At 46.9% G+C, this 15,163-nt stretch overlaps 1 protein-coding gene across 1 annotated transcript in view; it reads right to left on the bottom strand.

Moving 5' to 3' along the window:
- Positions 1-1,956: 1,956 nt before the first annotated feature.
- The window catches only part of RTF1 (RTF1 homolog, Paf1/RNA polymerase II complex component), a 52,208-nt gene continuing 39,001 nt past the window's right edge, over positions 1,957-15,163 (bottom strand). Inside the window, 11 exon segments of the mRNA XM_028505601.2 lie at positions 1,957-4,688; positions 4,930-5,041; positions 5,788-5,883; positions 6,820-6,897; positions 7,328-7,385; positions 7,562-7,683; positions 8,243-8,320; positions 8,893-9,000; positions 9,103-9,190; positions 10,522-10,604; positions 14,860-15,037. Of these exon segments, the coding sequence (XP_028361402.1) occupies positions 4,582-4,688; positions 4,930-5,041; positions 5,788-5,883; positions 6,820-6,897; positions 7,328-7,385; positions 7,562-7,683; positions 8,243-8,320; positions 8,893-9,000; positions 9,103-9,190; positions 10,522-10,604; positions 14,860-15,037 (1,108 nt within the window). The 3' untranslated portion in view covers positions 1,957-4,581.

Genomic DNA, 15,163 nt, shown 5'->3' with positions numbered 1-15,163 from the left:
CAGCCTGCGCTCAATCCACTGAGCTACGCCAGCCAGACCTTTCAAATAAATGCTTATAAATTTTTTTTAATGTAAGAATTTGGCATTCTGAAGGACGTATTTAAGTAGTCATCATGGGAAGGATCAGAACTTTGTTGGGCATATTTTTGCTTATTTCCCGGTTTTGTGCCGTTTTAATAATGCTTTAATTACTCTTGGTGGTGGGGAGGAGGTTGGGCCTCAACCTTTCTGGGCCTGCGGGGCGGCAGCGAAGTGGCAGTCTTCGGAGCCACTGAAGGAGAGAATTGGACAACGCTTTAAGACCGGCCACCTGGCCACCTGCAAAGAGGGCGTGTGTTGAGGGCAGCTTGTTTCTCCGGACTGTTCCCCCAGACCAGCCGAAGCCACCGCCACCCACCCGTCCGAACTCCAACCTGAAGGAGTTTCTTGCCTCCCTTCCCCACACCCGGGTGAGGGCTGCCAGGAGTCTCAGGGCTTTGCGCTCCAGCTTCTGGTCTTGCCCTCTGCCCAACCCCCGCGCAGGGGTTGTTCTGTGCCTTCAGTTCCCTCCCCCGCCCCTGCAGTCCCCCCCCCCCCCCCCCCCCCCCCCCCCCCCCCCCCCCCCCCCCGCCCTTGCAGTTCCCTCTTTCCATACCAAGACCTCCGCGGAGGCACAGCAGCCTCCTCTCTCACTACCAACAGTATTTATTGAGCCCTTCTTGGGGAAAGGACCATTTAAGCTTGAACACGATTCTGACAGATCTTCTATAAAGATAGGAACACTTGTGGCCTAGAGGAGTTAAAGGTAGTAAGTGGCAGACTTGTGGTATGAACCCTGCACTCAGGTGCCTTTTGCCTTATGGCTCTCGCTCAGGCCCACAGCTCCAGGTGGAAGCCCCAGATGTACCTTTGCAGTGGTTAAGCCCTCAGCAGGACCAAGAAACTCCACCTTCAGGTTCAGCTCGGCCAGCACCAGGGTTGGCCTGGGGAACTTTGCAGAGAAGGCAGGATGCTGCTCGGGAAGTCATTCATGCAAAGCGGAGCTGCCGGTTAGGGGCTTCCCTGCTCCAAAGGAATTGCTGGACACTGCCAGTCAGGATTACCCAAGGAAAGCCAAATGCCGGCCCCCAACTCCAGATAAAGCTGACCAGCCCTGCACCCCACTCCCCTCTGCATCCCTCTGTCTGATCAGGAGCAGACCCTCCCCCTTCCCCTAGCTGAGCTGGGCAGCACGCTGCTGGTCTGCAGCATCAGAAGGGAGACAAATGGACCCGGCTGTCCTCTGCTCAAATCCCTGCTCTCTAGAGCCCAGGGAGCACGCTTCCCAACAGTCAGGTAGGTACAGGAGTGACAGGGAGCTGGAGAAAACCTCACTGAATGCCTCACAGGGAGCTGCTGGGTAAACCCATGACCCAGCTCTCCCCACACTAGAGGCAGGCTTTGGACTGGACTCCCACCCTTTCATTTCTAAGGGGAGGACCTTGCTCCGGTAGCTATAACAGGTCAGTAAAGTCTGGGACACAGCCTCAGGCAGTGGACATGTGGAGCCCTTGCCGGTCTGTGCAAGAGGGAAGGTTGTCAGTAGTTCCTCCAGGGCCACACGGACACCTCCAGTTCCCCCTTCCCAGGAAAACAGTATAGCAAAGGAAGTGCTCCTAAGCCAACAGAAAACTTAAAGGACCAGGTGCTCACTAGGGTTAGGCTGTGTACCGGGGCCTGCCTAGTTGTTATAGCTTGGTGGTGTCTTCCAAGGTAGGAAGTAAATGAGACCAAGTGGCGGTTGCCCTGGCTCTAAACAACTGCCATACCAGAGAGGTTTCTGGGGAACCAGGCTGCTGAAGAGCTGAAAATATTTTGGGGGCACATAGTGCTACGAGAACAGAGAGAAACAAAGCAAAAGAGAGGCTCTCTTGGACTTTCAAAACATGACTTTGAGAGTTGCCACTCAGGATGCAATCCTTGGACTAAATCCGATCCTCTTGTTAAAAACAGGGCATAAAATTTATTTACAAATATTTGTACAGTTTGAGTGACAGGTCAGGATTTTACAACAGAAACAAAGAAAACAAAGCATTCTTTTTTGAGGGAAGTTGCAGGCGTAGACTTTCCCTGCACCTGTCAGAAGCAAGACAGACAAACAGACCCATACATCATGAGTTAGGCATATGGACACTGGCCTTTTCGTTTCTTGGAAGGAAGTGAAAATGTATAAAACAGCCTTAGGTACTGCACCCTTCAACACTGAAACCATGTTGTGGGGGGAGGTGGCGTACGCAGTGGGGGGCCTCTGCAGCTTTTTCCCAGCACAAGAAATACCATGAAGCCCCGCCGATTCTGTAATTTCACGTCTTAGGCCTGGTCGGGCTCTCAGTTCAGAGGCCCTGCCTCAGCTGAGACTGGGGCCAAGTCCTCGGTCTTGATTCCAATCACCAAGCAGGCTACTCAGGTGACGAGTTAACTTTCGGTCTTCTTTGGTTGGCTTTTCTCCCTGCTATTTTGGCGTCTCAGAACGAAAGTTTCAGCAGCTGCATGTGGGGAGGTAATGGTGAAGTGGCTACAGTGTGATGCAGTTTTAATAAAAATTTTATTACACAGCCATAATGTAATCGACACTTCTCCAAATTCAAATGATATTAAATACAGATCTACATGGTGAATCAGAATGACTCCAGCAAATTATATGGATTCTATAATTTCATGTCTTTTAAAAACAGAAAGAAAAAACCACATTTGTCATGATAGGAGAGGTCCCAGCAGCCTCCCGGACTCCACCAGAGTCCACTGTTAACAGTCTGTGATTCCGCATTTACACAACAGTGTACAAAGGGTTCCGGTCAATGGGCTGTTCAAGTATGGATGATTTTAATGAGCCCATCACCACTCCTCCAGACCAATGAACTGTCACAGCTGCCACATAGCTGTGTGACAGTCATATTTATCAATTTTACAATCACGATACTTTTAAAAACCATCCATTACTGCTTTTTTAAAATAAAAAAGTGTAAACTAAGTTAAAGCAACACTGAGGCTCTACTAAACCCAGAAGAGTTAGCAAGTTCATTTTTATGTTTAAATACAACTTAACTCCACGATTTCCCATCACCCCACTTCCCTACAGAAAAGGAAGAAGTGCAAAGCAGAGCTTCTAGGTCCCTCTCCCCTTTGTGGAAATCAGCAGCTCTCAGCTGTTTCTTTAGCTTAGTTCTTGGTATATATAGTCAGCTGTACTTTGTTCTGAAAAGATTTGTTAAATGCCACTTTTATTTACACTTGGAGCTTTACACCTGAGAATGATTATCAAGCAGTCAGCTTATCTCTTTTCAAACATTTCATAAAGACACACACACTTCTTTGCCGGCTCCACCCGGGCTCACCATATATATATGCACACACACACACAAAACCGCACATGCTTGTAACATCTGCAGCCTAAATTGTTTTGTGTTCGTTCTCTCCTCATCACGTTGAATACTTTCTCTTGAGAACAAAATATTATGCTTACTGAAATGGCAAAACAGAATCACCAGAAAGAGACAAGTACAAGGGGTGGGAAAAAGATTCACTCTGCGTTCAGCCAAGAAGCTGCGGCCATACCCATGGGAAAAGTTAGACGCCCGCCCTGCCCTGCCCTGCTCTGCCCTGACCGCCCCGGAACTTGGGAACTTGGCCATGGGCTTCCCTCCCACCAGCCTGCCAGGACATAGGACACAGCCGGCAGGGGAGGGGCCGAACCCGCAGGGGAGGGGCAGAAACCGAGGAGTTTTCTCTGAGGTGGGGAGGTGACGAGGAAGAGGAGGAGGTAGGGAAGAGGAAGTTACACAGCTACAGCAGCCAGGCCTGTTTAGTAAGAAGAATCACATTTAATGAGTTTCTTTCTTGCAGTTTCAGATGCTCAAGTACAGCTGAAAAAAATCTGAAACAGCTATAGACCCATGACAGACTGATACAAAGATTACTGCATTTAAAAAAAAACGATAAAAAACCCACACGCTTACAGACATACACACACATACACTCTCTCTCACAAACAGACCCCCCTCCCTCCCCACAAATGTACACTTTTTGGAAACTAAATTGGTTTTGAAAACCCCTCTTCTGCAGAGATGGGAAGAAGAGAAAGATGAAGAGAGGAAGGAGAACCGCCGGTGCTCAGAACCCACTCCCTCCACAAGGGCCAGTGCCAAACGTTCAAGGTTTGGGTCCAAGGCAACCGAGAGGAGACTGCCCAGTGCTGCTGCTATCACCACCAGGGGCTCCGCGAGAACCCCAGCTCCACGGTAATACTGAATGCGTGCAGAGTGGCCAATGAACTGTGCCAGTTAAAAAAAAAAAAGGCAAACACAAATCTGAAGACATGGATAAAGCCCAAGAGCCCAGATCCACACTGCATGAGGCCCGGGCAGGAGGGGGTGTTGATGGGGAGATGGTGTGGACAAGGGGGGGTCTATACAGTTAATGGTTTATATTACAGGCGACTGGCAGTTTAGAGTCTCTTCCCAGTTTCTACTGCTGCTCCAGCCCAAACAGGGCAAATCAAAGGAAAAGAGGAACGGTGGGACACTGATGGGGCATGCGGGGTCAGAAGCAGCAGGCTGGGTGCGCTCAGATGAGCCCCCGTCGTTTTTTGTAGTCTTCCAAGTTCAGAGATCTCCGTGGAGCCCCATCCTTGGCTGGTGGAGCCTTGGAGGTGATGGCCAAAGCCTTTGACTCTACGAGAAAGAAGAGCAAATTGGCAGCTGAGGAACCTATGCAGTCCTTGTCGTCTTGTGCTTCACTCCTTCAGTAGCCTTCCTAACTGTCCCCGTTCCCTCTCGAACACTCCTGCAGCCTCTATAGACACTGCCAAGCAGAAACGCCCATTTCTTCCCTGAAACAGGCCACCCTGCAGGCTGAGAGGGCCGCAGAGCAATCTGATCCTTGGCCATCACCACCCCCTTGCCCCCCACCTACCTGAGCTGGGAACCTGTAAATCAATCTTCACATCGAAATCATGTACTTTGAACAAGTCTTCTGAGAGGTCGTTGGCTGACTTAGAATTCAAATCTTTATCCTTTCCCTGACCCTGCAATGTGAAGAGAAAAACTAATTATAAAAGTATAAATGTAAGTGGACTTAAAGCAGCAGCAGCCACTAACAGTAAAAGCCCTTGCTTAAGTTCATTAGGTCTTCCTGCTAAGGCCCTTTCCTGATTCCTCTTCTCAGAGGACAGGAGGCCACAGACAAAGAAGTTTCTTTTCTGAAACCTAAAAGCAAGAGGACAGGGCAGGTTCGCAAAGAAGAAAGGACAGACTTAGGACAAGCCAACCTTCTGACCTAAGGTTTCAGGGTTTCCTCGGACACTTTGGGGTCCAGAGGAAAAGCCCTAACTAAGGCAGAAAGGTACTTCTGAATGGGCAGTTGCTCTCGGTTTAACTTTTTCGTTTCAAAGAGCTTTCACTTTTGTAACAGTCTGATTTTTACCCATCATCTGCTCCTCCTAATTATCCTGTGAGGTGGGTAGGGTACAGAGTGTCGTGCCCATTTTACGTAAGAGAAAATGTGGACCAGAGGACTAGATGTCAGTTGCCTAAAGCCACAGTAAAGGCCTTGTTAAGCAGTGGTATTTGGTTTAGAATTTAGGTCAGCTGACCAAACCTCAACAGCTGTTGCCACGTTTGTACATGACTCGGATGGAGAAAGGATGGCCAGTGGGACTCCATGTTCCTCCAGGTGGGAAAATCAAGCCCAGACTAGGCAAGCTGCTTGCTCCAGAGCCCAGGGCGGCAGCCGAGCTCTGCAAGCCGCAGGGCAGGGCAGTGCTGCACTTGCCTTGTTCATTTCCTTTGGAGCATCTGGTAACACCCCAGAACCGTATTTTGCATTCAGCTGGGCCAAGATGGCAGCTTGAACAGCAGGGTCTCTGGACTGAAAGAGAAAACAAGTTATTTTACAGATTGTTCAACACTAAGCACAGTCCTACTGTGAATCTTTCCCACCTACCCACTAACATACAAGTACCACGGCGGCCCCATCAGTAGCTCAGTGGGGTTTTCTTCAAGGCAGCAAAAAGAGGCAATTAAAAGCTTTGAAACCAAACCCAGCCTAGCCAGGCCTAGGTAGGTGACCCAGCCTACACAATTCTGCCTTTTTAAATGTTAAGATTTTTCATCTTAACCATTTTAATATATTTTTAAAAGATTCTATTTATCCATTTTAGACAGGGGTGAAAGGAGGGAGAAAGAGGGAGAGAAACACCAATGCGTGGCTGCCCCTCATGTGCCCCCCACAGGGACCTGACCCACAACCTAGGTATGCACCCTGACAGGGAATCAAATAAGCGACCCTTTTGTTTGCAGGCCGGTGCCCAATCCACTGAGCCACACCAGCCAGGGCTTTATTTTAATATTTTATTTATTTCTAGAGAGAGGGGGAGAGAGGTGGAAAGACAGAGAGAACTATTGATGTGTGAGAGAAAATCAGTTGCCTCTCACACGCCCCCAACCAGGAACCTGGCCCACAACCCAGGCACACACCCTGACTGGGAATTGAACCAGCGGCCTTTCAGTTTGCAGGCTGGTGTTCAATCCACTGAGCCACAGCAGGTGGGGCTCAGCCTACACATTCCTAATGTCTGTGGCACAGGGGGTTTAGCCTACAGGTTTCTGTAAATCCATGCCAGGTTCTTACCACCTGGATGTCCTACAGCAAGATAAAAAAGGAAGCATCCAGACCCAAGAGTTTGAGGCAAGCAAATCCCACTAAGACAACATTATTTTTAACTTCTTCATTAATCTCCTGGTGGAATTCACTGTGTGTCCCAGAATCTAGGTCCTGACGGAAACGTCCTCTTTAGGCACTCACATTAGACACGATGGTCGGTTTGCACTGCCGCCTGGTAAAGGGATCCATCTGTTGGTTTTTCATGTTGTGACTTTCAGCCTGAAACAGACAGTGTGTGTTACAGAACTCTCTCCTTCCCCTTCCTCTCCTCATGAGTTTACACATAAACAGCAGCCCTGGCAAGGTCCTGGAAAGTCAAAGCTGTCTATCATTCTTTCCCCTGCACGAGCACCAGAGCAGATAGTGGGCAACAACCTAAGGAACAAACCTGGAAATGGATAAAAACAAATACTGAGGAGTAAAATCTAAGGGTGGGTACGAATAAGAGGGCAGAAGACTGCTGCTTTTCAGCATAAATTAATAAATTATATTGGTGGATGTGTATACATAGAGATAATACATGTATGTTCAGTGAATACATTATTTCAATAATTTTAAAAATAAATTCAAGCAAGATGTCGAGAGGACTTCATATCATTTTATTAATTAAGATGACTTTCAGTGACCCAGATAAAGCTGTCTTACTCACCACAAGGGCCTTCTCAGACTCCACAATGTTCCATTCCCGGTTCCGCTGGTTGATGTAACTAGGGGGTAAATAAGGGGAGGGGTCAGCAGGCTTGAAGGGAGGGAGGGAACCGCTGAGCCGACCTCAGAGAGATGTGGAACCAGTGTAGCACAGAATGTACAGATCTGCCTGAGAATTGTGGCAAGGTACGTGGGTCGAGGACAGAGCCCAGTGGAGGCAGGCTCTGTAACACACCTGATAGCAGATATGTTCTTGGTCCGCTGGCGGTCCAGGGCCTCTGCCCGCTCCTCCAGCTCATTCAGCTGGTCTTGGATTTGTTTGGCCTTGTCCTGATCCCCCATGTCCTCAGCCATGGCCTGCACACAGACAAAAGTGTGTGATTTTTGGCTGTGATTTGTATCACGTCTCCCCTGACTTCCAGCACAGCCAAGCTATCTCAAATGAGGAACAAATGACAGATGTGAGAGAATACTGAAAACAAACTTTACAAATGCAAAGTAATAATTTTTACTATAGTAGTAACACCTTCCTGGCTCCGCTGTTACGGCTACTTGACTCCGGGCCCCCCGGTATCAGTGATGTTTCATATCAGCCTGTTAGAATCCAGGTCCTATATGGCCAACTAACCCCTGCTAGGCTCGCCCCTTCCTGACGTGAAGAATGGAAAGCCACCTAATGCATCTGGGCTTGGCAATATCACTTATCTGTTCAGACCCAGTGCTGATACTACCCTGGGGTCTGTCTGATTATGCACGACACCGAAGTGGTAAGAAAGTAAGAAGAATGGAACAAGTGAAATCAGTGTCAATTTACAGAAAGGAAAATCCTGCCACCACTACCTTGACAGAGGGTGAAAGGTTCGATTTCCTCATCTCCCCATAGGACAGGGAACGAGGGCGGGGTGGAAGTCCTTACCTTTTCCTTTAGCAGCTGAGTCTTCTTCATAGCATAGTTGGGTGGAGCTTTCCTGAACCTTTCTTTCTCTTTTACAATCTGCACCAGAGAGGAGACACCAGCAGTGAGGTATTCCTAAACTATTTTTGTAGACAGGCTAAGTGAGCCCATTTTGGAGGCAAGCAGCTAGTTAAAAGGGGGCTGCTCTTCCTCCAGCAGTGGCATGCCCCAGAGAGAGCGAGTTCATTCCAAGGGATACTATGCTGTTTCCGGGGTCATGGAGATTCTTCCGGGACAGTCTGAAGGAACATGCACCAATAAACAGCAGCAGCCCAAAGGCCTGGTATTGTAAGGCTAGCCACTGTCCAAGAGAACAGAGATCGAAGAATTTTACCAAAATGTTTTGGAGAAAAAAGAACTCTTGAAGGACCAAGCCTAGCAGAATACAGATCCCTGAACCCTAAATACACTTCTATAGCTTATGACTTCGAATGGAATGCACAGAAAAAATCCTGATAAACTACAAATAGGAAGACAGCAGTATCAGCAACCCTTCAGCTTCATGCAAGGGTAGCACAACTAAAAACATACAGGGAGAGAAAAGAAAGTCATGCTCTTCTTTAACACCGGCTCTTGTGAACCTGAAGCCTCTGGAGCACCAGTTTTCTCACCTCTTCAATGTCCTGATCATTGAATTTATAATTAAGAGCTTCTTTAATAGATAATTCCTTCTTATTGATTTCATCTAGAGTGGGCAACTGCATGCCGGCAGAGAACATCTGGACCAAAGCATGATAAAAGGTTATATTAATAAAGGATTTTAGAAAGAGATACTGTCACTGTTTTCAGGAAAAACAGCTAGGTGCTATGTATCCACTTACCGCCTCTTTCCACTTCATGAATTCGCTTTCAGTGAATTCTTGGTTCGAGACAAACTCCAGGCGGAATACCCGCTGGTCGCTGCCATGCCTACGTGACAAAGAGACAGCAGCTCCAAGAACAGGCATGCTGACGGACCTACCAGCAACGCAGCCCTACCCGTCTGTGTACCATCTATCTCCGGGTTCTCAATCCTGGCTACCCTTTAGCATCACTAAGATTTATAAAAATTCCAGTGTCAAAGCACCACTGTATACATTAACTGAGTCAGAATCTCTGAGAGCAGGAACCAGGCACTGAAATGAACAAACAAGTAAAACCTCCCAGATTGTTCTCATGGGCAACCAAGGTTAAACACCAAAGGAAGCACTGGAAACAAATGGACTTGGCCAGTAATCCAAAAGTCCACTTACAATAAAATCCACCAGTCAACTGGCACCCAGAACATGGACTACCACGTACACATCTGAGTGACAGGGAGAGCATTCCCTGGAGAGGAAGGGCGCTGTCTCTCCACTGGCCCCTGTGCCCACGAAGCTAAGTGAGTCGGTGCCCTTTCCTAGGGACACTTGCTGCACACTATGGCTGTGGCCTCCCCAGCTAGTTATTTTATTTATTTTTAAAAATATTTTATTTATTAAATTTTAGGGAGCAGTAAAGGGAAAGAAAGAGAGGGAGAGAAACAGTTATCTGTTGCCTCTCACGCACGTGCCGTGACTGGGAATCGAACCAGCAACCTTTCGCTTTGGAGCATTACTCGAGACCAACTGAGCCACACCAGCCAGGGCCCAACTAGCTCTTTTTAAACAGACCAAGAGAGAAAATGGGGGTGGGAGAAGGGAATGGCGAGAACCCAAAACGACCAAAGTAGGCCATGGTAGAGCTGTGTCTATTACCTGCTGTTTGCAGTGCTCCTGGCAAACTGCTTCTATTCCTTCCTATACGGGGTTGTAGAACTTTCAGACTCCAAGAGGGCAGGGATTTGTGTGTCTACTTTGTTCTCTACTCTACCCTGATGCCTAGACACTGGCATGTACCAGGCATTCAGCAAACAGCATGATGCTAAAGAGGAAACTAAGTCCAAAACACTGACCTGACTTGCTAAAGATCAGGTGAGTCAGTGACAGGGCCAGGACCAGAAGCAAGCCTCGGGACCATGCTCAGGAAATGCTTCTGGGGCTCTGGGGGCAGATCTCACAACCCCACTTCTTCCTTCTCTGTGTTCTACCACCTCACATCCCCGGTTTCCCCTGAGGCAGCTACATCCCACTTTCTCTCTAGGGCTAGGGCTACAGCAGAATAAGATTCCCTCCAAGTCCGAGAAAAACTTCACACTAGGAGAGAATGACAGCCCACCCAGGCAGTGCCTGCTTCTGCTCGTAATGAGAGCAGAAGCTCCCACACAGAAACACCTTTCCTACCGTAGTTGTAGCCCTTTGTTTGTTCTGGTGCCACCAAGCTGGTAAACCTTAGCGGTTTCCACAACACCCGTGATCTCAGCGACCTAAGTGAAAGGACAGAGACAATATTCAAACACAGATTCACTCAGAGCTCTCCACACTGCTTTGTCGGGCCTGAGACCCTGCACTGAGAGAGCCCACAGCTGCAAGGTGTTCTGGGCACCTTTCTCAGGTTTAGAACTAAGGGCCAAGTACTAGGAGCCCTGTGCCCAGAGTAAGCAAATGCCAGGAGAGGAGGTAGTTAGCCTGCCGGGGCTTGTTAGAAGCTTCCCATTCACCTTAATTCTACCTAGGGGATGCACTTGGAGTTTCAGAGGCCAGTTTTAACAATCAAACACGAAGACCATGGGGGTCAGTTTCTGGTGCCAAGCTTTCCAGGGCTTGGTATGTTAAAACCATACAACCAAGAACAGAACAAAATGAAACAAGTCGAACAGCGGTGCTCCAGCCTTCTGGGCCACAGAAACAGTGTGGGAGCCAACAAAAGAACCTCTAGTAGGTTGGAGGGTTTTTTGTTTTTGTTTTGTTTTTTTTGGTTTTTTTTTACAAAACTGCAATAATTTTGATCCAGAAGTCACTTAGTATGCAACGTGGCACATTTTCATTTACAGCAGGTCCTCAAAATAATGTCGTTTTGTTCAGCCATTTTGCTACAACGTTGGTAAAAACAAAGCTGATTCCCACCAGAACTATTGCCTGTGTGGTTGGCACCTTATGCCCAGTTTGTGGGTTTTCTCTGGAGACTCTGTTTTTCCGACCTCTCAAAGAGGTGCACACAAGGCGGGGGTGGGGGCTTGTTCCTACCTGTGCCCTGCCACTCATGACCTTAAAGCAGGATAAGCAGGTTAAAAGAAATCATGATCTTACTTGTCTTTATTTATTTTACCAACTTCCTGTTTTCTTTTTAAAAATTATCTTTTACTTTTCAGTTGACATGTATTAGTTTCAGGAGTACACTGCAGTGATATTATGTAACTTACTAAGTGACCATCGCAATAAAACTTATGCCCATCTGACACCAAACAGTTATTAGAATATTAGACTGTATTCCCTGCACTGTACTTCACAGCCCCCCTGACTATTGTTACTACCAATCTGTACTTCTTAATCCCTTCACTTCTTTCATCAAACTGCCCTTCCATCTGGCAACCATCAAAAGGTTCTCTATGAGTATGTTTCTGTTCTGCTTATCTATTTTGTTTTTTTAGATTCAATTGTTTGGATTTTTAAAAGATTTTATTTATATTTAGAGAGAGGGGATGAAGGGAGAAAGAGAGGGAAAGAAACATCAATGTGTGGCTGCCTCTTGCGCGCTCCCTACTGGGAATCTGGCTCAGAACCCAGGTACATGCCCTGACTGGGAATCAAACCAGTGACCTTTCAGTTTGCAGGCCAGTGCTCAATCCACTGAGACACACCAGCCAGGGCTATTGTTCATATTTTTTATCTTTTCTTCTTTAAGAAGACTCTTTAACATTTCATGTAATATTAGTATGGCAGTGATAAACTCCTTTAGCTTTTCCTTGTCTGGGAAGCCCTTTATCTGTCCTTTGATTCTAAATGATAGCTTTGTTGGATAGAGTACTTTTGGTTGTAGATCCTTGCTTTTCATCACTTTGAATATTTCATATCAATCCCTTCTGACCTGCAAAGTTTCTGTTGAGAAATCAGCTGACAGTCTTATGGGAGCTCCCTCGTAAACTAACTGCTTTTCTCTTGCTGTTTTAAGATTTTTTTTCTTTGACCTTTGACATTTTAATTATGTGTCTTGCTCTGGGCTTCTTTGGGTTCATTTTGTTTGGGACTCTCTGTGCCTACTGGGCTTGTATGTCTATTTCCTTCACCAGGTTAGGGAAGTTTTCTATCATTATTTTTTCATATAGGTTTTCAATTTCTTGTTCTGTTTTCTTCTTCCGGGATCCTCATGATGCAAATGTTGGTACACTTGAAGTTGTATCAGAGGCTCCTTATACTACCCTCAGTTTCTGGATTCTTTTTTCTCTTTTGCTGTTCTGATTGGAATATAAGCAAGAAAAACACCCAAATTGCTGTTTTGATTCTTGGCTTCTTCTACTCTACTGTTGATTCCCTGTAAATTATTCTTTATTTCAGTTAGTGTATTCTTCATTTGTGACTGGTATTTTTTATGATTTGCATGTAATTTTTTATGCCGTTGAACTTCTCTCTAAGTTCACCTACTCCCTCCTTAAGTTCCTTGAGATTCCTTACAAACATTATTTTGAAATTTGCATCTGGTAGATTGCTTGTCTCTATTTTACATTAGTTCTTTTTCTGGAGTTTTGTTCTGTTCTGTCATTTGGGACATGTTTCTTTGTCTCTTTGTTTTGGGAGCTTCCCTGTGTTTGTTTCTATGTATTCAGTAGAGCTGCTACATCTATCTCTTGGTCTTGGTAGAGTGGCCTATTGTACTCACTGTCCTGTATAGCCCAGTGGCATAGCCTCCTGGCTCACCTGAGATGGGCACTCCAGGTGCGCTGCCCCCATGTGGGCTGTGTACATCCTCCTGTTGTAGTTGAGCCTGGATTGCTGTTGGTATATCAAAGGGAGGGATTTACCCTCAGGCCCATCAGCTGCCACCACTGTGGAGGATTAGTTGTACGGGGGTCCACCCCATGGAGCAAGACTTACTTCAGAGGGCCTCTGATGTCCTAAGTCCCCCGCTTAAGTGTGTTGTTTGTGGAGATGGTTGGGTGGTGCTTCAACATGAACTGAAGCTGTCCACTGGGTACGCTGACTCTGAGGCCTCCCAGGAAGTACAGACCAAGGTCAGCCACCACCTGTGTTCTGCCCAGGGCCACCCTGCCTGAGCTATAAAGCCATCTGCAGATGGCTGCTACTTGTGCTGGGCTCAGAGGTCCCCAGGAGAGGCCAAACTGTGAACTGAGGCAGGCTACTGCTAATGCTGGGCCTTGGGTCACTTAGCAAGAGGTACAGGGCACACTGAGGCCCAATGCTGCTTCTTTGACAGATTTTAGTAAAGTCTGAAGCATGAGTCAAGACAGGCCATTTGTATAGGAAAGCCTCTGGAAACAGTTAGGGTGGCTAGGTGATTGGTGGGTGTGGTCTCAGGGAATCATCAAGACAGGGACAAACAGTGATAGCCAGGTCATGGAGATTCAGGTATGGCTCCCCTCCCCCCTTGCCAGCAGCTCTGTGGAGGAAAAGCTCATCAAAGGAACGGTGGCCTCTGCCTACATTTCTGTCTGGCAGAAAGGTGCCACCTGACCCTCGCCCCTCTACCTCTTGCCCTAATGCCGGACACTTCGGTTCCTCTCTGTATGCCCCTGGTTCCTTTTGAGTGCAGGAACTCACAGAATAAGTCTGAGTAAGTCCATGCATGGGCCCTTTAAGAGGAACTGTCTGGGAGTTCAGAAGCCCTCCGACCCACTCAGCCACAATCCCTGCTGATTTTTACAATCAGATATGGGGACTCCTCTTCTTAGCACTGGAATGCTGGCCTGGGGTGCCTGGTGTGGGGCTGGGACGCCTTGCTCGTCAGGGGGGACCTCTGCAGCCACCTGGGTGTGGGTCCAGCCTGCTCTATATCTCCACCCTTCCTACCAGTCCCAATGTGGTCTTTACATCTGTAGTTGTAACCTCAGGTGGTTCTGAGTGATGGCTGTTTGTAGTCTAATTTTTGATGAGGTTGTGGAATGATGTGAGCACTGTGTTTGCCTGTGCTGCCATCTTGACCAGAAGCCCCTTACTTGTTTTTATTAGTCTTTCTTAAATATATGTATAATTCACACTTATTCCAATGTTAAATATCAGATGTATTCTGGGTGTCTATTTAAACGTTTGGTGATTTTTGTGTGACCTGAAATATGTCACAGAAACTTAACTGTTGGTTGTATCAGTTAGTCTATGGTAAAACTGGTTTTGCTGTATTTTGTTTCCCTTAAAGTCACAGTTTTCGAGAACCTATCGACAATGTTTAGGAAGGACTTGCTGTATTTATTTTTCAAATGAACAAAGCTTCCAGATTATGTAACAATGAATACTTCATAAAATCTCTCCCTTTTGTTTTTATATGGAAGGAAGGTAGAGAAAATTATTCCACACCCAAACCCACCAGGCTCTAAGTACTCTTCCTGGCAGCGGGTCACACACGAACCCTGGTGACCTCTGACTGTCACTATCCTACAGGTATCTTGATTGGAGTCTATGTTCCCATCAAACAGGACTAGAACAGTGACAGGTCATGCAGTAGCTCTTACTCCCAAGTGAGAGTCATTATACTGAAAACACAGACAACTGCCCGAGGAAAGAAACACTTACCCGGTAAACTGGTTTGCTGTTGTGGTTTCCAATGCCAATTCGTACGAAACACCCTGTGACAGTCTTAGCGAAGAAGGGCATATGACACCAACGCTCTAGCTTATGCCGTGATAATCGAACCCGATTCAATTCTTCAGGTAAGGAGACTGGCTGTGACTTTGGAGGGATCTCTTCTTTCCTGTGAGGAACAAAGGGCACTGGGAAGTGTTCATCATAAAGGATATTAAGATGAATCAGTAATACCAATTTCTTAAATCTTAACACAAAGTCCATGTGTTAGGGAGCTGGGAGAAATAAGTGCACC

This window comes from Phyllostomus discolor, chromosome 1, assembly GCF_004126475.2.
Source record: "Phyllostomus discolor isolate MPI-MPIP mPhyDis1 chromosome 1, mPhyDis1.pri.v3, whole genome shotgun sequence".
Lineage (NCBI taxonomy): Eukaryota > Metazoa > Chordata > Mammalia > Chiroptera > Phyllostomidae > Phyllostomus > Phyllostomus discolor.
Note: the sequence above shows the minus strand (reverse complement) of the source record. Positions and strands in the feature narration are given on the sequence as shown.